This window comes from Conger conger, chromosome 3 (assembly GCF_963514075.1).
Source record: "Conger conger chromosome 3, fConCon1.1, whole genome shotgun sequence".
Taxonomy (NCBI): Eukaryota; Metazoa; Chordata; class Actinopteri; order Anguilliformes; family Congridae; genus Conger; species Conger conger.
The window spans coordinates 38,267,013-38,288,096 of NC_083762.1; the positions used below are offsets into that span (position 1 = coordinate 38,267,013).

A 21,084-nucleotide genomic window follows, 5' to 3' on the forward strand; every position below is an offset into this window, starting at 1 on the left:
TCTTCATTCTTTAGCACTCCCAACACGCTTTAGTGTCTAAGCCCCTGTATAGCACTTTCTTAGTGTCAGGACAACATGTAGTTACCTGGAGTCAAAGTTTATTGAGTTTTATTGAGTGTTGAATAGGTGCTCAAAGACACTCAGAGGAGTGTAGAGTGAAGAAACTGACTAGTATATAAGGGAGTTCTCTAATTTGTCAACTACCCATGATTCATCAATTTGATACGTTATAATTTACCTGCTCAACCAGAAAGCCATTGCTTCATTTATGAACTGTATGCATTTTATTCCTTTCAGTCCGTTGATGGAAGTTTTTAGTATGAACATCAAAATTTGTTTGGTGGAGATGTTCATAAATTGAGGCCACGTGTAGTTATTTTATGTTCATGGTTAAATAATACATTGTTTGTGCAATGATGCTGGGTAATGATTTCAGTCAGCCTGAATAACTCAGAATCTTTGTAGTAAAATGCATCATTTAAATTAATTGTGTTGAGAACCCAACAACATTGCTGTCATGTACAAGAAAGCATTTCCAGATTGGATCACTTCTCACCATTTTCTCAGCACAAGTTTTGTGTAAGAGACTTGAACACATTGATGGGTTATCTACAGCAAGTGAGATTGGCAAGAAATGTTTCCTGAGCACGAATATGGTTGATCTCAGTTATTGGGTGGCAATAAAAGCAAAAATAATATTTAGAAAATTCATCCGTTACATTTGTCACTCATATGATTCTAAATGAAAATGGATAAATTACATTTTGTGAGCTGAGAATTCAAAGGTTCTAACTGACATTTTTGAAAAAAGTAGTTAATTATAAGTATGTTTATAGGGTACAAAAATACATGTCAAGTTTTATGCAAAAAATACTGTATAAGTGTTTTTTAGAAATGATTAAATATCATTCTAATGAAGGTTTTCCTCCATTTTGTTTCCTAAACTGGAATCTCTTATTGGTCCCTGATTCATATAACCATGCAGAATGATAGGTGTGACTGTAGAGTATTTTCCGGAAGCTTCCCTTACCCGCTCTCTCGTGTGACCAGATGAGCCGTCTGTACGGGAAGTACCTGCGGGCGGAGAGCTTCCGGAAGGCCCTGGTGTACCAGAAGAAGTACCTGCTGCTGCTCCTAGGAGGCTTCCAGGACTGCGAGCAGGTCACGCTGTCACTCATCGCCCGCATGGGGGCCTACCCCTCCCCCGCCGACCTGCAGGTTGCCGCCCCTCGCTCCCGCCCCATTAACCGCTTCAGGACCTCCGTCCGCGTGGTCATCGCCATTTCCAGGTGAGACCGCCACCATTTTGAGGTGGTGCGTATTGCTTATTGTGGTGGTTAGGGTTTTTTTTGGTCCTGTTTTGACCCTGTGTAAACCCTTTTAAGAAGCCGTTTTCTGAACTGTAAATACATTTTTCAATTTTAACTTAAACTGAAATAATTTTTATTTTGACGTGAACGAAAGCACGTTATGTTTATGTTCTTGAAGCATTTTAATTACATTACCAGTGTGAAAAGCCAAGTTGGATAGATGGCTTCCTTGCTAGTGAATTTAATCTAAGGAAGCCGTTCCATCAACGATGCCGTCTGTTTAAAACTTGGTGTTATTTTGCCACTCAGTCAATTTTACTACACAGCATAGCATTCAAAGCTAGTTATTCCATCAACTGTGTTCCTCCCTGCTTAAATTTTGACGCGCTTGTACGGCCAGCCGCAATGCCTGTATGTTCCCTGCCATTACTGGTCGTGTCAAGCAGCCCTATGTAAACATATTTGCACAATATGCCAGTATATGTGTAGGATAGGGGGAAATGAATCGGTTCCTGAAGAAAGTAAAGGCTCTGCTCTAGGTTTCCTGAATAATTATGAGTGCCAGTTAAGCTAATTGATATTCTAGGTTCTCAGTTAGGCTGTATACATGCATTTAATGTCCCGTGAAGAATGAAGCAACAATATGCTGCACTAATCATTTGGATAAGACCTTTACGATGAATACCAGCCTGTTTTGCGGCACACAGAGAAGCAACAGGCAGATTAGTACTGGATAATCCAGTTAATCTGTTCAGGCTCAGCACTGGGAGACCAAGAGGAGATTTAAATAAGGGTTTTACTTTTAGTTTCTCTCCCCCTCTTTACAAAACGTTAATTTGGGCTGCAGAAACTGAGCTCTGTTCACAGAATAAGGGGACATGGGTGAAATTAAGCGAATTCCCAAAACGATGGCAAAGAAAAATGTGAAAATGTTCCATCAACTATAGTACTATTATGCAAATATTCTGAAGAGGGCACAATAAGGTTACACAATCTTATTGTGCCATCCCCTTTTTTATTTATTTTTTATTATTATTATTATTATTATTATTATTATTATTATTATTATTATTATTTTTTTTTTTTTTGAGAGGAAACGTCCCCATTATTAATTCGAAAAATCAGTTTGAATCCCCTTTATAGATAGATATGCTAACCTTTCCATCTCGGCCAAGCTCAGGTTTACTAGTGCACAAATTAAAAATTTGTTTGAATCTCCACGTGACACTTTTTTGACCTTTTGCCTGCACAGTGTTGCCTTGTTCAGTTTGCCTGGACTTATGGTGAAAGACTCAGCCATGTTGTAGTTGTGTTGGAGAGCTGTCGATGGGTCTAAACGGAGTCCCTCCGTGTGTTCGGTCCTCAGACTGCGGTTCCTGGTCAGGAAGTGGCAGAAGGCGATCAGGAAAGGCCCGGGGGTGCCGGCCGTGTCTAACGGACTCGGGCACAGCGGCGGTAAGGAGTGCGGGGGGAGCGGCTGGTGTGGGGTCGGGTTCAGCATTCACAGCTAGTTACTCCATCTACCGTGTTCCTCCCTGCACTGTTATACGTCCATCATTGCTCTTAAGTCAGTGTTTCCCAACTCCAGTCCTCGGGACCACTTGCCAGAAGGTTTTTGTTGTAAATCACACACCTGATTTAACTAATCAAGGGAATTTTTGTGGTTTGATTGGTTCAATCATTAAATCAGGTGTGTGAGTTACTGGTTACAACAAAAACCTTCTGGCATGTGGGTCCCGAGGACTGGAGTTTGGAAACACTGTCTTAAGTCTTGACATTTGTGTGCAGCACTTGTACAGCAAACCACAATGCCTGTACATCACTCTTACAAGTGAGACCTAGCCAAGACTGGGTCAAAACGGCATGTAGAAATAACAATGATAAAACAACCAACATAATGCATAAATGCATAAACTAAAACTGTTTTTTTGTAATTGAGGGTTTAAAACAGGAACAGGTCACAGATAGGGTATCCATTATCCAGATTATCTGTTAGAATTGGGAATTAATTGGTCCATAAAAATGGCGTCTTGCATTCCCCCCACAGGCCCCAGAGGTGAGGTGCTGAGACAGCAGCACCCAGGCGTGATCCTGAACTCCCCGCCCACCCGTGACCCCGCTCTCTCTCAGAGGAGCGTGGTGTCGCCCCTGGTGGCTCCCATGAAGTCACCCTTCAGGCTGCACAACAGGTACACCGCTCTCGCCTGCGCTCCCGAGAGTCTGTAGCCCTCAGAAAGGGGGTGTAGACGTTTCGGATGTGTTTGAGTGGAAAGGCCTCTTCCGCAAGCTTTTTACATTCCTTAATCTCCTTTCCTAGCTCCACCCATAGTTCTCACACTTGCTCTACCCATAGGTCTGTTAGACGTAGCAGATGCATGGCATCTGGGGAGAGGTGGATCGATTACGCTCATGCTTCCTTGCTCAAGAAATCTTCAGGAGCCTATTAGCTCCTGGCTCCTTGAATGAACATTTAATGAATTGGAGAGCTCGTTGCAATAGTTTTTTTTCCTCCACATTTTCCTTCCCTTGCTCCTGACCCAGAAATCAATCAAGGTCCACCGTTTTTTAAGGACATTCCAACCCCTTAAATGGAATGAACCTCTGGTTGAGCAGGGAACAAGTAGACGAGGAGGGATAAAATAAAATGGTTGGAGAAAAGCCCCTCCTCTCTCGCACAGCAGCCTTGCTTTCTGACATGGTGAAAATGTTTGGCATTTTCTCCAGGCTGTACCCCGGCCCTGCTCTGATGCCTACAGAGGGCTCCCTCACGCAGTCCCAGGACCCGGAACGTTCCCTGACCGAGTACATCCAGCACCTGGAGGCCATTCAGCAGCGGCTCGGCGGGGTCCCACAAGGTAGGGAGAGGGGCGCCCATCACACACCCACAGACCCACAGTGGTGCTTCGTGCCGCTTTTAGACTGCACTAACCAAATCAGACATCACTGAGAAATGTCGCTGAGGACAACCGTTAAAGTAGTTTGATGGGACCATATAGTACTGGCCAAGAGCAACAAAAGCCCTTTGAAATTTTCTCCCATATGATATATTTAAACAAATGAAATCGTTATGAATGCTTGCTTTTAGTTTTCAAGCTTACATTTTTAGACTTGAACTGCCGCCCCATTGGTAATGCATTTCATCGAAATTAATTAAATTTATGTAAACGCAAAAACATAAACATGTCTCCAATAACCGTCAACACATGGATCATCAAAAGGGCATTGTGAAATGCATTGCAGTTAGGGCTGGGATGTATGCTGCAATATTAATTATTGAATGAAATGATGATCGCAACCATGTGGTGTATTGCCTTTCTTTTTGTCTTTCTTTTTAATTATACCTGATGCGGTAGTAAACCTCCCAACTTCAGAGGCTGAGTGAAATGTTTTGGGGGGGGGGGGGGGGGTAAATCTATTGGGTGTTAACCGGCAATCAGCAGTGGTGGCCATGGTCATCATTATTGCATTCGATCATTATTGCTGTGGTATCTTGCCCATCCCTAATTGCTATATTCATATTTTGAGTGCATGATGTGCAGTCAGTGATTACTTTTAGGTAGACCTGTGCACCAGCTTGTTAATGCAGATGTCTAATCCGGCAATCATGCATCTTAACCAAGCGGGTTAAATAATTGGTGAAATAAGGTGGTGTAATGGACAGTAGGAGCCAATACCTGCAGACACTGTGGCCAGCAGCACAGGGTTGAGTAGCGCTATAGTATGTGTTAATGGTGATTCATCGATCTTCCACTGTCACGGCTCATTGGTGAAGGGACCAGGGTTGATGGTCATGTTCCATCAAATCCGCCATCCTAATACCCACAATCCTACGCTTCAGCGTCACTGGTGAGCGGGGAGCACTTACACAGGGGGGACCGCTGTGTAATCATACACGATACCACTGCCCCAAAGGAATTTGATTTCCCAAAATTTCCTTGGAAAGATGCTCATATTCCATGGAATAAAAAAAAGAATTTAAAAAAATCTGTTTGAACAGATTTGTCTGTGACTGATTACACAAGACGGTTTGCTGTTCCGGGCTGGAGCGCGCAGTCACTGGGGGTTCTTGTGTTAACGTGTGCTCTCTGACGCAGTAAGCGGCAGTTGTGTAGCCCTGCGTGAGGAGAGGAGGCAGAGTCCTCTGTCTCGGTCGGCCGATATGATGGGATCTCGGCAGAAGTGGTTGCGAGAGAATAGAACCTGGCTGTATTTGAGTTGTCTGTCGCCTATGTACTTATCTGGCCTAGGTGAGTGCGCTGCCCCACTTTACACTGATAACCCCCCCCCCCCCCCCCCCTCCCCTCAGTTTGCCCCCAGAAAGTCCCTCAAGCACCTGCTTGTGTAATTGGTCACAGACTTTGGAGTTGTCATAAGGGCTCTACAGGGCTCTACGTTTTGGGAACATTTACTGAAAATGAATGTGTGCTAACTAGAAAAATTCAGGAACGCACGAATGCATCCCAATTAGAAGATGTGCTTCCAAATTAATTTTCCACTTTGGAGCACTTCTTTGTTAGCGTAGAGCCCTGCAAAAGCTTCAACAACACGGAACATCAGTAATGAGCCAACAGTGGCTCGTGCTATGACAATCCTATGCACACAAGGCACAGCACTTTACCTGTGGGAAGTGGGAAGGTGTCTGCCTTTTTCCGCAGGAGTGAATGTGAATGTGGGTGCTCGACTTTGACCTTGGCAATATTTTAAAATGTTTTTTTTTTTCCTCTTTTACAGGGTCTCCAGCAATCTCGTACTCCAGAAAATCGGACCGATGAAGGAATGTCTGTTTTTGTTTTTTATACAGTTTGTCTTCGTACATCACTGTGTACAGAATGCTGTTAAGAGCAGCGCTGACCGTTCTTTTTTTAAGTAATATAAATTATTTTTTATGCCATGTAATCTTTCCTGTTTTCTATTCCTGTAGTACTCACTGATGGTGTCACCTAAATGTGTTTTTGGAAGAAGTGAAACTTTTTATAGTTTTATATACGTTTCTCCATATGTTCTGTAAATAATCACAGCTGTTAAAATTGTTACGACATGTTTTACAGGGAATGCACTGGAGGCCCAGATGAAAAGTAGTCACTGTTAAAACGCACAATGGTGAACACAGTTGTTTCTTTTATGTTTTTTTTAATGTTGACATTTATACAAAATGAATAAATATTTTAATAACGCTGCCTGACTAGTTGTGGTCTTTGATTTGTGATTGAATCACACCTGAAATAACAGGCATGTTCCTGAGTGGATGGAGGTTTTTGGTAAGTGAACTTTCTTCAGATTGATTCTTGACAAACTCTGCAGTGTTATGCCAGTAGAGTTTATTAGTTGGAGCTGAGAACTGCTGTCTCACCATGCCGCTCAAGTTAAGTGATCCATCTCTCTTGTTCGTTCCTGTGGAATTGAAAAGTGAAGATTTATAAGGGTGCTGGAAACCCAGAATTGCATCCATTGAGACTGGATTTAAGCAGACTTTGCCCTTTGTTCCAGCCTCAAACTGGATTTCAGTCAAGACGTACTCCTCAAGACACATTTTCTTTAATCCAACGTGATAACTTACCCCTTATATTGTGGCAACTTACATACTGTTTATAACTACTGAAATAAAATATATTCCATTGTGATGTATTGCCCCCTAGAAATGTATGTGAAAAGTGTGACAATATGCCCCTCTCTCCCCTCATAACTCATAACACTTATAACACTACCTGGGCCAATAAAAAACATAGAACTGGAATAATATATTTTCCAAAACCTTGGGATGTGAGCTAGTTACAATTACTTTGACCCATTAAACCTGAAAATGAGTCCGGAATACAGGGTTACACAGGGTCTGTGCTCGGCTAAATTAATGTTTATAGAAGAGAACACATCTGAACCATCAACAACGATTATGTTTAGAAGGCAAAACAATGCCTCTGTTTCAGGTCTCCTCACCACCTCTAATCAAAGTTTGTTTCCAACACCTCAGCATGCTGCTAGTTTATCACAAAATACAGGGTGTAGTCTGGGATTGAGGTCACCGTCACATGCACTGCTTCTACTGAAGGTATGTGTCGTCATCAGCATGTTGTCAAATGTTTATAGTGACAGGAGAGTGACAGAAGTCTGCTCTGTCAGCAGACCCAATGCAGAGCTGCTGGAAGAATAGACTGGTTTAAAGGTCCAATGGCAGGATAGGGCAGCAAGTGACATAAACTGTCAGAGCCAGCCTATGCAGGTAAACACTGACATCAATGATATTCGTCTCCAGTTAATCTCCAAGTGTGGGTTTAAACATGAAACATGAAAACATGGGAATCTCATTCAGGTGAGAGCATAGCATTGGTGTAATCTTGTAAGATGTATTAAATCACCCCCAGTAACACACCATGTTGACACAAGCTACCAGTAGCCGTCAATGAGACGGTTCTCACGTTGTATCAGAGCTTGTTCCCCTGTAGTCTCCTTTTACAGGTTGCACAATAGTCTTGTGGAGAACAAATCCATTGCAATGCTTCTTCCCTGTGTGAATCAATGTCTTGCTGCCTAACCCAATTACACTTCAGCTCACAGATTGGCAGAAATTCTCCTTAAGTTTGTTCTTGTACAGAGCAGAATTCACAGTTCCTTCAATAATGACCATCCCGGCCCAGAGGTACAGTGGCCAAGCATTCCTACACCTTTGCACGATCACCACCATGTTTTACTGTTATGCCAGTGGGTCTAGGGAAAACAAATTACATAATTACACAAACCTGTCTGGTCCAATAGAAAACTGATAAACTCCAGAGTGAACAAACAAAAGTTGGAAATTAAATTAGTCCTTTTTTCAATTTGCATATTGCTTCAGAATATTGCTTTTGTTTAAATTCAGAAGTGAACTGCTACGTTGCTACAGACTTGTCTTGGTAAGATGTTTGATGTTGTGCCTGATTGACTACAGGTCTCTGAGGACATGTTATAATGTGGAAGTGAGAGGAAACCTCTGCTCTCCAATGTCACTTGTCAGTTTATGTATGATCAGACACATTTATTATGTCTAAAATGCATCTTGAAACTGCCTTGGGATATAGTTTTGGGACTAATTGTGTTGTAATGAGACAAATTGGATTGTGATTGGTGTAGCTATGAGACTTGGTTTGCAGATCGCGTAGATGTAGTATAAGACTTATCCACACAACCTTGTGCTTGCAGTTAGTGTAGATACAGTAGTGTGCAAGAAATCTTGGCACCCTTGGTCAAAAAGCCTTTTACAATTAATATCTAAGTGAACAGAAGTGAGCCTGACCTGAATGGCCAATGTTAAATGGTACATGACACATTTCTTGAAAGCAACATTACTTCTGATTTCAATTTTTTATAGTTTCAAAATAATAAAAAGAAAGGAAAAGGGCCCTGTGCAAAAGTTTGGGAGCTCTGTCGGTATGGGCAACTATAGCAGACTCTTTCAAATCTTGCTTTTGGAATTTTTCCCTGTTCTTAATATTCAAGTCTGGGGACTGTGGTGGTCATTCCAAAACCTTCATCTGTCTTTCCTGGAGGTACTTCATGGTTGATTTTGAGGTAAGCTTTGGATCATTGTCTTGCTGGAATACCCAACCTCTCTTCAACTTCAATGTCTGGACTGACCTTTGAACATTAGCCTCTGGAATTTCTTGATATTTGGTGGAATCCATTCTTCCTTCCACTCGCACAATATTTCCTGTGCTCCCAGCTGCCACACAACCCCAAAGCATAATGGATCCACCTCCATGCTTCACAGTTGGCAAGTGTTCTTCTCTACAAAGGCTTCACCCTTTTTTCTCCAAACATACCTTCTTCGGTGGTGGCCAAAAAGTTCAATTTTGGTTTCATCAGTCCAAAGCACATTGTTCCAAAAGGCTTCAGGCTTCTTTTGCATAGTTCAGATGCTTGATTTTGTGTTGAGTGTTGAGACCATGTAGGTCTTTGTTGTTTAAATATGTTGTATTGTACTGTGAACAGCTAGACCTGTGTTTGCCACTCTTTTTTTTGCAGATCTTTTGGAGTGGTGTGGGTTCTTCTGAGCATTTCTCACCAGGTCGCAGGCCATTCTATCTGAAATCTTTCTTGGTCTTCCAGAACTTGCCTTGACTTCAACTATTATCTTCCATTTTCTAATAATGTTTCTGACAGTGGAATTAGGTAGATTTAAACAGTTTTTGTAGCCTTCTCCTTTTTGGTGGAAATGAACAATCTTCATTCTGAAATCCTTGGACAACTGTTTAGAGGAACCCATGGTTGTTACTTCAGAATAAAAAGTTCAACCGTGGAATTATGCTTACCTGACTTTTGCATAGGGTCCTTTTCCTTTTTTTCTAATTTATAAATCGTAAAAAATGAAAATAAAAATCAATCTGCCTTTAAAATTTGCAGAAAGGTCTCATGTTTAACTTTCAATCACATACAGAGTTCAGGTTTGCTTTCGATCACATACAAATTAATTGTAACAGACATTTAAACCAGGGTGCCCACATTTTTGCACCCCACTTTACGTGTTGGGTTGTGATTTGTGAGGTTGTAAGACAAATGTAGGATTGTTTTGATGAATACAAGCTGGCTCTTGTCAGTGAGGAACGTTTTGAGGAGACTGATGAGGTGGACATGTGGGAAATAAAACTGAATTTGTTCATAACCTTCTTTCTTTTTTTAGTGTAACAGAATAGTCGTCTGTGATTCACAATAAGAACTGGACCCAGACCACTTAGGTTCAATGCTGGAATATTTTTATTGACTGAAATAATTATTGTACTGAAGTAATGATTACATATTGTACCAAAGTCATTATTCCATATTGTACTGTAGTAAAGATTAAATTTTTACTGAAGTAATTATTCCATATTGTACTGTAGTTATGATTACATATTTTACTGAAGTAATTATTCCATATTGTATAGAAGAGAGATGATGCCTTCTGTGGGCCCCGAGTGTCCTTTGGCGGGGTTGGGTCAGTCCAACTCACACTTCTAAGAGACAACAGAAAAACAGTGTTTGATCGAGGCTTAATAACAGTAAAACGCAACAGGCACGATTATTACCTCTCTCTCAGAAAGTTCTGCTTGGGAAGAGATGGTTGTGTCACACCTCAAAGTAACCTGGTACAGCATTGAACTATAGCACCTTAAAACATCCTCATATTCCGCGCAACAGGGAGTGGTTTTTTACTTCTTTTAAAATGACTGAACATGAGTTGGCAAAGTACAAAAGGATTCCGTCAAACGTGCACTTACGACACTTGTAGAGTTTGTTGATTTTCATTTTGTCTAGAGGACTAGGGCCAAATATCTGACCCATCCTGGCATTGGGGTTCCTCTTTGGAACAATGGTTGGATCACCGTCTTCAGAGTAGGCAAACCTGCATTTACAACAAAATAGCTGATAAGATATATGTTTGTATAGCTATGTTGTAAAATCTTCTAGTTAAAAAAATGGAAATAGGTGTTGAGTATATGGAGTAGTTACTTTCCTTATGGAGCTAGAATATATTGTAAAATATACAAAAATAAATATCTATATATTGCAACACTTCATAATACATGGGGAATATAATAATTATTGCCACTAACATATAGCCTCAATAAGACCTACTGCACTTCTGTCAGATATATTTATCATTATATTTTCCACATAGGGCATCCAAATTTATAATATTGCAGTATAATCCATTGCCACAAGGGTTTAAATCTCCCGTGTAAATATTCACACAAACACATTTACATACAGGCATCATGGAGACAGCCTTTGAATATCAATATCTCATGTGGGCAAATGTAGGCTCTTCTCATCTTAAAGGGGGATCACCTAGACCACTTAGTGAAACTTTTCGCATACGTTTCAATACTGTCATTTAAGTACTGAAACTAGTCTTTAACATCTTTAATGTCAACGTAAGCTATTCGTGTTTGTGCTTTAACTTTCCATGCTAGTTACATCACATTCTCACATTCTGTAAAAATAAAAACAGTTCTCACTGCAGTGGGTCTTTAAAGCACAGTCATTTGTTATCTTGACATAACGTTCACTTTTTAAAACCCAACCCTGAAACGTAGTAGATCTCAACATACTTTCCGAAGTGCATGATGGAGCCGTAATCATAGGGCATATCCAAGTTGTTGGTTTTGTACTTCCCAAAATTCCTCACTCGATCTGTTGAAGTTAAAATCATACGACATACAAGGTCAAAGTCCATACAGGATGGCAGTCTAAACCTCTAGTAGAGTGGTCTCCAACCCTGGTCCTGGAGAGCTAGTGGGTCTGCTGGTTTTTGTTTTCATCTTAAAATCAGCACCCAGAGACCCAGGTAACTAGATGAGGTGAGTTAACTGTAATCAACTCCTTTAATTGCAGCGTAACAACGTAAACCAGCAGACCCTGTAGCTCTCCAGGATCATGGTTGGAGACCACTTCTCTTGCACAGTGTTTCTCAATTCCAGTCCTCAGGACCTATTTGCCAGATGTTTTTTTGTTGTAACCAGGAACTCACACCTGATTTAACAAATCAAGGGCATTGTTGGTGCTTTGATTGGTTAAATCATTAAATCTGGTGTGTGAGTTCCTAGTTATAACAAAAACCTTCAGGTAAGTGGACTCCGAGGATTGGAGTTGATACACTGCTCTAGCCTATAAGACTGTAGAAGCGGGGGGTAGGGCAAAAGACTAGATCAGACCTTTCCAGATATTGCCCCACAGGATGGTGACGTATTTGTCACGGTCGGCCCGGGACTGCTCGTGCAGGAAGCCCAGGGAGTGCATGAGCTCGTGGGCGGTCACCCCCGCTGACATGCAGTTGGGAGCCTCCAAGGACATGATCTGTGTCCCACCCTGCACCCCCAGGTAGGACCAGCACCTGTGCCAAAAAGCGGACCGTACCATCAGCGAAACGGGTCGACTAAAGTATCGGATGAGATTTTGATGGTCGGTTACGTTCGCTCACCCAGATTTGGGCTGGATGTCGATGAAGTCCCTCTGGTGAGTCCGCGGCACGAAGCGTATGCAGGTGCCGTTTTCGATGCCTTCCATTCCGCCTTGAATAGCCACCCTGTCCATGTCATCTGCAAGGAATGAAGGCCCGGTGTATTTGATACCATATAATCATGTCATACCATTGATGCGTCTCAGGAGAAAATGTAGGGTTGGAAGGAGTTGGCTGTTTGAGGCGTGGGCAAATCACCTGTTCATCCCTGGCTGGAGTTCTGTGACCTGCCGGGAGTTTTGTGACCCTATGGTCTGGCCCTGTCGCCAACTCTGGAGCACCCAGGTATGAAAAGAACCTAAGACTGTTCTGCATATACAATCCCCCAAAGAAGAAGGGATCCATGCCCTTCCATACTTCCAAATAACCTGCCATTGTTGTTAAAACTACTGGTAGAGTCTATAAACTGTTTATTTGTGCACAGCTGGTCCCTTGAAAGCACTTATCTAATTCTTAACTAATCACCCAATAACTGGGGTATTGTCTGGGGTAGAGTTGTATAAATGTGTACCCCCCTAGCTAGTTAAGCTGGGATATGTTTACATACTATTTTCTTCTTGTCTGAATCTTGTCTGAATGAATGTACATAGTTTGTTCAATCCATGTATTCTTTCTCCAAGACAAGAACTAGTTGAGGGAAAGGTATCGACATTCTGGGAGACTAAGGCCACATGATTGGCTGGTGCTCTGCTGCGTATGTTACGTCAGTGGACGTAATGACCAAAGATCCCTCAGTGTGACTGGAGCCAGCCTTCCAGCACTGCTAGTAGTCGTGGGTCCTCTTCCGCCTACAACTGAACCTAAAATTACTACCGTAGCTACACGCCAGGGATATTCCTGTGTCATTAAGTTCACCCACTTATGCATGCGGTGCATGCTCCACATTCCTACAGGCACAGGGCAGCAGACTCACCCCAAGGTGAGTTCATTAGTCTCAAGACCTTGGCTTCCTTACCCTCCAAACACCTAGCAATTCATCTTTGTCCTGTGTAGCGGACACGAGTATCTGTTCATAATCTCAAAACATTACACTACAAGGGACATTTACTAAAAACAACCTATTTTCACACCAACATGTTTTTGTTATTCAAGTAGCTTGTACCATACAAACCAAAATGACAAGAAGTAAAAAAAGATTTGGCCAGGTCTCCAGAGGATAAGGCTCTGAGAGAGGCAGTGATACATATTGTGGCAGTAGCAGACTAGCCTTGTTATATGGCTTTTTGGAGTTCCTGACCATTATTACTAACAGCCCTGTTGCGCTGCTCACACGTTAATATCAATATTATCTCTGAGACATATGCCTTTATTTGGCGGAAAATATTACTTTCCAAAAGGACCTTTACATTCAGACCCTACAAATAGGCATAAATAGGTATATCCACATTAACATATTCTGTCATACAGAGAAAATCACAAATTAAAATGAGGGAAACCATTAGCGCAGCCAAACACTAACCGTATTCTGGAGAGAGGTAATAGGGAACGTAGACGTATCCATCCACAGACTTGGACCACAGGCAGCTACGAGCAAAGCAGGTCTTCACGCCCCTCCTGTTGGTGACGGCAATGTCGCCCTCCCTCACATTGGTGCCCTCCATGACTGGGGTGGCTGAGATGTGCAAAGATGAGTAAACCAACTGTGAGTGAGCATCTCTGAAATAGTCTTCTCTTTATTAATATGTGTATTATTTGCATCTATTGTGTAGTCACAGGATTAATTTTAGTGTGAGGGTTTAGGCTATAATTGCATGTTGTTGTGATATCCTTACTCTGAAATTCATTGGCCTCCATAATTTTGTCCATTGCTGTCAACTCAAAAGGGTTCTCATTGCCACCTTAAGAAGAGAAGAAAAATGTAATTCCTTGCTGCCATTAACATTACTAATATATTACGGTATAGAATGATATGGTGCAGATATTACTAACCCAAAGGAGCTCTTTTAAACCGTTCATTTACACCAGTGGAGTTCTGTAGGGAAACAAATATGGATAAATGCAATCAATCAATTTAGATTCTAGCCAGGGCAGTAACTACCATTGTGGACACCGAGGTAAAGTCCTCTGTATCTTTTCCAATGTCATATTTAATTTAATTCTTTAGCGGGATCATTACAATTAATTTAGGAGGGGAATGAATGGCCTTTAATATTTTCTTTAAAATGTAACCCTAATCTAGAAACAAATGTACAACATTTACACCCTAAAATGCATCAAAAAGACTAAATTGAAGGAGAAAAAAAGAGCATACCCCAGCCTAACCCCCACCCCAACACCACCACTGCCGTGTCTCCTGACCTTGAGTTTTTAGATCCAGTTTATGCCCGATTCTAGCTGACGATTAAAAAATCAAATACAATCTTAATCCTCCTATTACATATATACTGCCCATATATATACATGTTATGTATTATGTATATATCGTATTATGCACATATATGGGCTTATTTTGACCCTGTAACTGCATACAATGTCAGAAAATATAAATATATTAAAAAAGGAGGGTTAATATATATCGAACACGCTTACCAGGATGGGCAGGGCCCTGGCGTGAGCTGCGACCACCAGGACGGCGAAGACAAGGGTGGGGTCCATCATGCAGTGCTGCTCTTACCGCTGCCTGAGGCTCTTCTGTCCAGACGGCCTCCGCACGCACCTTTTATACCCCTCGCCTCTCGGCGCACACCTGTGTAAACGGTCATCAGCGGTCCAACCGGGAATGCCAAACCGGTATTAGGTGTGCGCTCCAATCCGCTCTGAGATTATCTCTCAGTATGGGTTTGATGTAGACTGACGCAACGGGCGGCATCCTTGTCTACACCGAGTCGCAGTGCTGGTGTCGGAGAGATTGCAGCCTACGGCTGCTGAACCCCTCCATCAGGCCGTTTCTCCACCGTAATTACCCGAGTTTAAGCTTCCTGTGCGCGTGCCTCACTCCTGTTTTCTGTGACACACAGATGACACCTCTATAAATTCATGGGCCGCAATGCTGGTATCAAAACACATTTGCTTATAAATTGCAATAAATATTTTGGGACAAGGTATGGAGAGCCTTGTAAGACGGAGAACCTATAATTTAGCCTTGGCAGGTTTGACTACTGTCTAGCCAGGGATGCAGTGTAGACACCCAGTTTTTTATGTTCATGTGTCTTTTATTCATTGAGGTTCTTTTCTCTGGTCGGCGTTCGTTAGCAGACAAAAACATCTCGCCCGAACAGGGACTTGAACCCTGGACCCTCAGATTAAAAGTCTGATGCTCTACCGACTGAGCTATCCGGGCTCTGCAGTAGTTGCTCTAAAGGCCAGTAAAGTCCTTGAATTTACATTGGTTCACAACCAGTTTGACTGAACAAAAGGAGAGAGAGATGGGGGGAGGGTGTCACAGACACACCAAATTATCTCAGCTGTTGCTGAGAGGTGCCGAGAGATAACCAGAGACTGTTAAAAGAACAAGACTGTTTAGATGTGCCTGCTGAGCTGAAATGAGGAAATTGGTGAAAACTTTTGATGGGACCAGTGCATGCTTTAACGGACACAAGATTCCTCTCGTGATACACAGGTACACACAGTACAGACACACATAACTGCTTGAGAGCTCTGAGGCATGACAGTGCAATACGTTTCCTTTCACTTTGAATAAGGGAGGGGTAAAAAAACTCCATGCAGTGCTCAATTTGACCAATAGATGTTGATATTTTGTCAGATCTCCAAAGGAAACAAGCCACAAAATCTGGTATTTTTAAGGTCAGTTTAGAACTCTTGCAAAGTGGTGAAATCATATGCACTGATATTCCTCCAACAAATATCAATGGCACTTGTTCATATGTAGTTTGAAAATCCAGGATGGAGTTCTCCATAGGGCCAAGTCAGAGGTAATTTCGGTACAATCCCAGTAAGCCATACAGCTCCATTATCAAGGACTGTAGTGTAGTTTTGAGCTGCTGAGATCCATGCTGCCCCACTAATCTTTCTCAAAAAGAAAATAAATTACTCAAGCCTCCTTTTTGAAGTTGAGAACAAAGAATTATTGGTCATAATCCCTGCCGAACTTGCCACTTTTATGTTCTCTTGTGTGTGTGTTTCACAAATCCTATACAATATAAGGGTTAACCTTGTGTTTAGTTTGTGAACAAGATAGCCAATGTCGGCCCTCCAAAAATGTTATATCTATCAAAGTGCAGTATATTCAAAAATAATATATAAATTAAATATGAAGTGAGTTTTTTAAATCTAGCTATTATGGGCCGGTTTCACAGACACGGATATAACTTATCTTAGTCTTGGACTTGTTTTGGAGTTTTGTATGGGGAATCTCCATTCACATTAAGCCTAGGACTAGGTTTATAAAGGCTAATCTGTGTCTGAGAAACTGGCCGAATATCACAGTTTCACAGATGGGCATATAAGGGTCAGCCTTAGTGTTATTCATGATTCTCAAAATCTCACGAAAAAAAGAGGTGCCTATCATTGGCTTCCCTTGAAACATGATGTCAAATGGCAATATTTAAAGTAATTTACTTGCGCAAAAACAGTCGAGACCTTTAATGGAATTCACAACTAGAGCTTGGAAAATTCAGACCAACCCGACACGAGCCCACATTCTTTTCACCAGTGGATTATTTGGTTAAAAAACAAATCCGCTCTAAACTTCGTCGGATCAGTAGGTCGTTGTAGGCCTAGTCGCCTAAGGCCTTCGTAATGTTCCGGTTTTATTACAGCCACCGTAGGCTTTGCGTGCAGGGTAAAATTTTGAGTGGTTGTTTGTTCGGGAATGTAGCTAGCAAGATACTTGTTTTTTTTATTGTTTTTTTAGCTGTTATCAATTTGGCTATTGTTGTTGCACCACTTATAGTTATAGCCTAAACTAGTCCCCAGGTAGCTACACAGGTTCTGCTCAGAGTTAGGATAATTAAAACAGCGTTATCCTATTGTAATAAATATTTTGCTAACTTATGTCTTACCGGATCTGAAACATCTTTTCTGTTCATCGAATGCCTTGGTTTAGGCTAACTTAGCTTGCCTAATGTCTATTTGTCTACTACGGCCATCAATATCGCGCGCCGGTTTTCGCTCAGAATTTAAAAGGGACCCATACTTCCGTGTTTTATCCGGATCGGGTGAGCGAGCGTCACATGCTCTGCTCATAACATCAGTGTCAGATTAATTTAATGTAGATCCTTGCTGTAGGAACATGCAGCTACATTTATTTAGGCTGACTCAATTCTTGTCTTCAAATGAGGTATATGAGGTATATTCTGAATCTGACAATATCAAAAGAACATAACCAATGTGCCCACTCATCAAAAGATAATGTCAATAAATTCCCTCCTGTCATGTCTCAGTGCTGATAGGCTGAGGACATAGGGACGATTTAGGTACAGACTGGATACATCAATCACCACTCAGGTAATTTGTCAATTATCCTTCTTTTGACAAGTTGTATTTCCCGGTAGTGAATCCAGACTTGTATGGACTATTGGCATCTTATAAAAATGAGCATAATTGGATTGTATTGGTTTGTGTTTATCTCCTTTTTGAAAACAGATGTAGGGTCTTGACTTTGTGACTGAGAGTACTTCTTTTCAATATTGTGAGATGTGTTGTTCCACCATTGATCTACTTTTATTTGATCTACATTTTTTTGATGATGAAAACATGTCATTTACATTTTCCTGGGTATCCCATGAATGTTATTTTTTAAGAGACTGAAACAACCATTTCTGTCTGATTTTCTTACTGAAAGCACTTTACAGCACTCTGCTTCTCCCAGTATTGTCCACTGGTGACACCCCATCTTCCCAGACCCCCTGCATCCCCCTTGCATCCTCTCTGTAAGAGATGTGCTTACCTCTTCACCGCTTTTCAGTTTCCACACTTACAAAACCTGCAAGAAAATGTTTCTTTTTGTATTCAGGTGGGATGCAGTGCAGTACGACTGGAGGCTGTTAGGAGCTGATCCTAGAAATATAATTTTATACTGCAGGAGGAAAGATGTTTACAGTGTTTATATTGTAAAAATTCTCTTGTGTAAAATTCTGTATCAGTTCAATGTGAAGTGAGCAAATAGCAAGCCAAATAGTGCCATCTATTGGCTTTATGAGGTGAAGCATCCAGTGTATTATCTTCAGACGTGTATGACATGCATTTGTCATGGTTGTTTTTTGAGTAGTGGTAGTAAATAATAGTGTTTATTCAGACTGCTCTCTGTGGAATGGTCAGTGATGTGTTAGGTGTATTGAATTGTCTACTTTGTATCACTGAAACTCTGAGTTGCTCTGGGTAAGACTGTCTGGTAAGTTATTGTGATGTAATTGTAGTGCAAATGAAGTCACAGGTTTCAAAAGACCCCTATTGATTTTAAATGAGTGCTAATAAGGACAACCACAGGGAACAGAGCATTGAGTGAATCTGTTAATGGCTGACTTCTGGGCTCAGTTAAAAATAAAACTGGTCATTTCCAGTAACCAAGATCCAATGCCCCCCCTCCCCAAAAAGTTTACAGCTTAAGTAACTTGCTGAAGTGCAAGTACTGAAATAAAAATGCATTTATTGAATTAATACTACATCCTCCGAAGCTCCACAGTGTTACATAAATATATTTGGAATTTCTTTTTAAAAAGGGTAATGAAACTACTTTGATTTGTGCATTATTAAAATATATGAGTTCAGATATTTGAAATGTTGATATGAGATTGTGATAAGAGACAAATAAATTGACAGTAATCCATAACCTGAACATCAAACTTTAAAAAAAAAAGAAAAGAAAGAAAGAAAAAAAAAAATCCCACATATGGTCTGTGACCGGCAGGCAGCCTTGCACTGTACGTCTGGACGGGCTTATCGCCTCAGTGGCGGCCTGGTGCAGGCGGGGGTGGCCATCTTAGGCGTGTACTCCACCATGTACGTGGTTGCGTGTTGGAAGGACCCCTTCGGCCAGACGGACTGCTGCCGCTGAATGATGGGCGGGCGTGTCTGGTTGCCCCAGGGCCGGTATTCCGACCCGTAAGAGGTGACAAACTGCATTGTCCCCTTGGGGGGGTCGTAGAGAGGGTAGACATGCTTGTAGATAGGCGGTGTGGGCCACCCCTTGAAGTTGTCCCGGTACTCGGTGGAGTGGGCGAAAGGGCGACGGGCACGGTCTGCTCCCACCTCCCCTGCGGCCTTCGTGGGCGCGGCCAAGCCGGGCTTCTCCCTCTTGGGCTTTCCCCGGGGGGCCGAGCCCACGTCCCCGTCCAACCCGGCGACGGCGTTGGGGGCGTAGATGGTCCCCTGCAGTTTGGACTGCCGGGTGGGCTTCAGCGCGTTCTGCAGGGCGAAGGGGACTGCGCTCTGGAAGGACTGGCGCTCGGGCGCCTGGGCACCTGTGGAGGGCTTGCCGCCAAACTCGGCCTGGTACGTGGTGAGGCCCTGGAACTCCGTGTCGCTCCGCGTCAGGTTGTCGGCCGGTTTGAAGGATGCCTGTTTTGGAATCTGCCAGGTGCAGAAATTCTCTGCAGGGAGCAGGAGGGAGACTAGAATTTAGGCCGCATCCCCGTAAAAGCTAGTGCATTGTGAATGCTTTGTCTGTAACAGCATGTGTGTGTATGCAGGGTTCTGTGGATTTTTGTATGTTTGAAGTAAGTATTTATGTCAAGCAACCTTGTTTCAAGGCCTAGCTTGGCTGATGACAGGCTAGAAAGACCTGCTATAAACCAAACCTACAAAACCTCATTTAAATATTGTGCAGAAACACTCTTTCTTCCTCCAATCCTGAAAGGCCACAGGTCTTTGCCTTTCATCAGCCAAGCTAGGCCTTGAAACAAGGTTGCTTGACATAAATACTTACTTCAAGCATTGAAACATACAGAAATCCACAGAACCCTCCACACACACACATGCTGTTACAGACAAAGCATTCACAATGCACTAGCTTAAACTTTGCCTGTGAGACTTTTGTCTTCTTAAAGGTACAGTGGGTAAGATTTTTGTGTTAAAACATTGTTACAAGACCATTTTAAATCCCTTCCTGTCATTGAAAAAGGCTCACTGACATATTGACTCACCCTCTGCCTGTGTTTATTCAGGTTTCAAAATATGCAGTTGACGGACCGAAACTCTGTACCAAAACATTGTACAGCTGTACAATAATTCAAGTTCATTGGTTGAAAATTGGTTCTAATTGACGCAGTCAATGGCGTTTTAACGTCAGCGAGTTCACAGAGAAGGGGGAGGGATAAACAGTGTTGAGGATGTTTGTTTCTGCAATTCTTCTCTTGACCATTAGGAGTCCAAAATGATCTAATGTACCTTTAAGTAACACTACATTTTATGCATTTAGCAGATACTTTCATCCAGAGCAGCTCACACTTTCAATGTAGTTTCCAGCTGGATAGACAGTGCACTCCAAAATGATTGGGTTGGCACCCCTTACTGGCACTGCATTCTGAGATAAACTCAGAATACCAACATGTGAAAAACTTGACTGTACTCTATGAATTTTTCAATGGAACCAAACAAAATCATACATTAATTTCATTATTGAAAGGCGAAAAGGATCTAGCAGGGATCTACATAGAGGAATATCTGAAATCTGTTCCATAACTTCGTCAAGCATTACTGGAATAGATTCCATGTTTTTGGTGAAATGTATTTTAATTAAATTAATGTACGCTGTTGGTTGGTTCCAGCATTACCAAAGTACAGTATTTTTCACGTTTGCATTTTGAGTTTATCTCATTGTTTTGAGTTTAGTCAAGGTTTACAATAATTCTGGAGCCCAATGAACACTGAAGCAGGTCAGATTAAGTGCCTAGTGCATTACCTGGG

At 41.9% G+C, this 21,084-nt stretch overlaps 2 protein-coding genes and 1 non-coding gene across 5 annotated transcripts in view; 1 reads left to right on the forward strand and 2 right to left on the reverse strand.

Annotated features, from left to right (window-relative positions):
* pcnt (pericentrin) overlaps positions 1-6,487 on the forward strand; it is a 54,829-nt gene extending 48,342 nt beyond the window's left edge. For 2 of the 3 annotated variants that reach the window (XM_061233625.1, XM_061233626.1), the window contains 6 exons: positions 1,051-1,289; positions 2,677-2,765; positions 3,358-3,499; positions 4,035-4,165; positions 5,405-5,557; positions 6,042-6,487. In XM_061233625.1, the coding sequence (XP_061089609.1) occupies positions 1,051-1,289; positions 2,677-2,765; positions 3,358-3,499; positions 4,035-4,165; positions 5,405-5,557; positions 6,042-6,082 (795 nt within the window). In that variant the 3' untranslated portion in view covers positions 6,083-6,487. The remainder of the gene's footprint in view (positions 1-1,050; positions 1,290-2,676; positions 2,766-3,357; positions 3,500-4,034; positions 4,166-5,404; positions 5,558-6,041) is intronic. The other variant, XM_061233627.1, reaches the window with a different exon arrangement.
* Positions 6,488-10,162: 3,675 nt separating this feature from the next.
* On the reverse strand, positions 10,163-17,345 carry LOC133125075 (hatching enzyme 1.2-like). Its single transcript, XM_061236783.1, has 10 exons — positions 17,241-17,345; positions 14,809-14,965; positions 14,209-14,251; positions 14,052-14,117; positions 13,739-13,891; positions 12,241-12,358; positions 11,975-12,153; positions 11,372-11,453; positions 10,538-10,662; positions 10,163-10,273 (listed from the first exon to the last, which is right to left on the reverse strand). The coding sequence occupies exons 2-10, from the start codon at positions 14,875-14,877 to the stop codon at positions 10,266-10,268; spliced, it is 843 nt and encodes a 280-aa protein (XP_061092767.1). The 5' UTR covers positions 14,878-14,965; positions 17,241-17,345; the 3' UTR covers positions 10,163-10,265.
* On the reverse strand, positions 15,487-15,559 carry trnak-uuu (transfer RNA lysine (anticodon UUU)). The gene has a single exon. It is a non-coding gene; the product is annotated as a tRNA-Lys (tRNA).
* Positions 17,346-21,084: the final 3,739 nt, after the last annotated feature.

What these genes read in the sequence shown, in the direction of transcription:
- LOC133125075 (XM_061236783.1), bottom strand. Translation starts at nt 14,877, where the DNA reads ATGATGGACCCCACCCTTGTCTTCGCCGTCCTGGTGGTCGCAGCTCAC. An exon ending in GGAGGCCAATGAATTTCAGA is followed by an intron (nt 13,892 to 14,051) that starts GTAAGGATATCA and finishes TGCACATCTCAG; the next exon opens with CCACCCCAGTCATGGAGGGC. An exon ending in GTGGGGCAATATCTGGAAAG is followed by an intron (nt 11,454 to 11,974) that starts GTCTGATCTAGT and finishes TAACTTCAACAG; the next exon opens with ATCGAGTGAGGAATTTTGGG.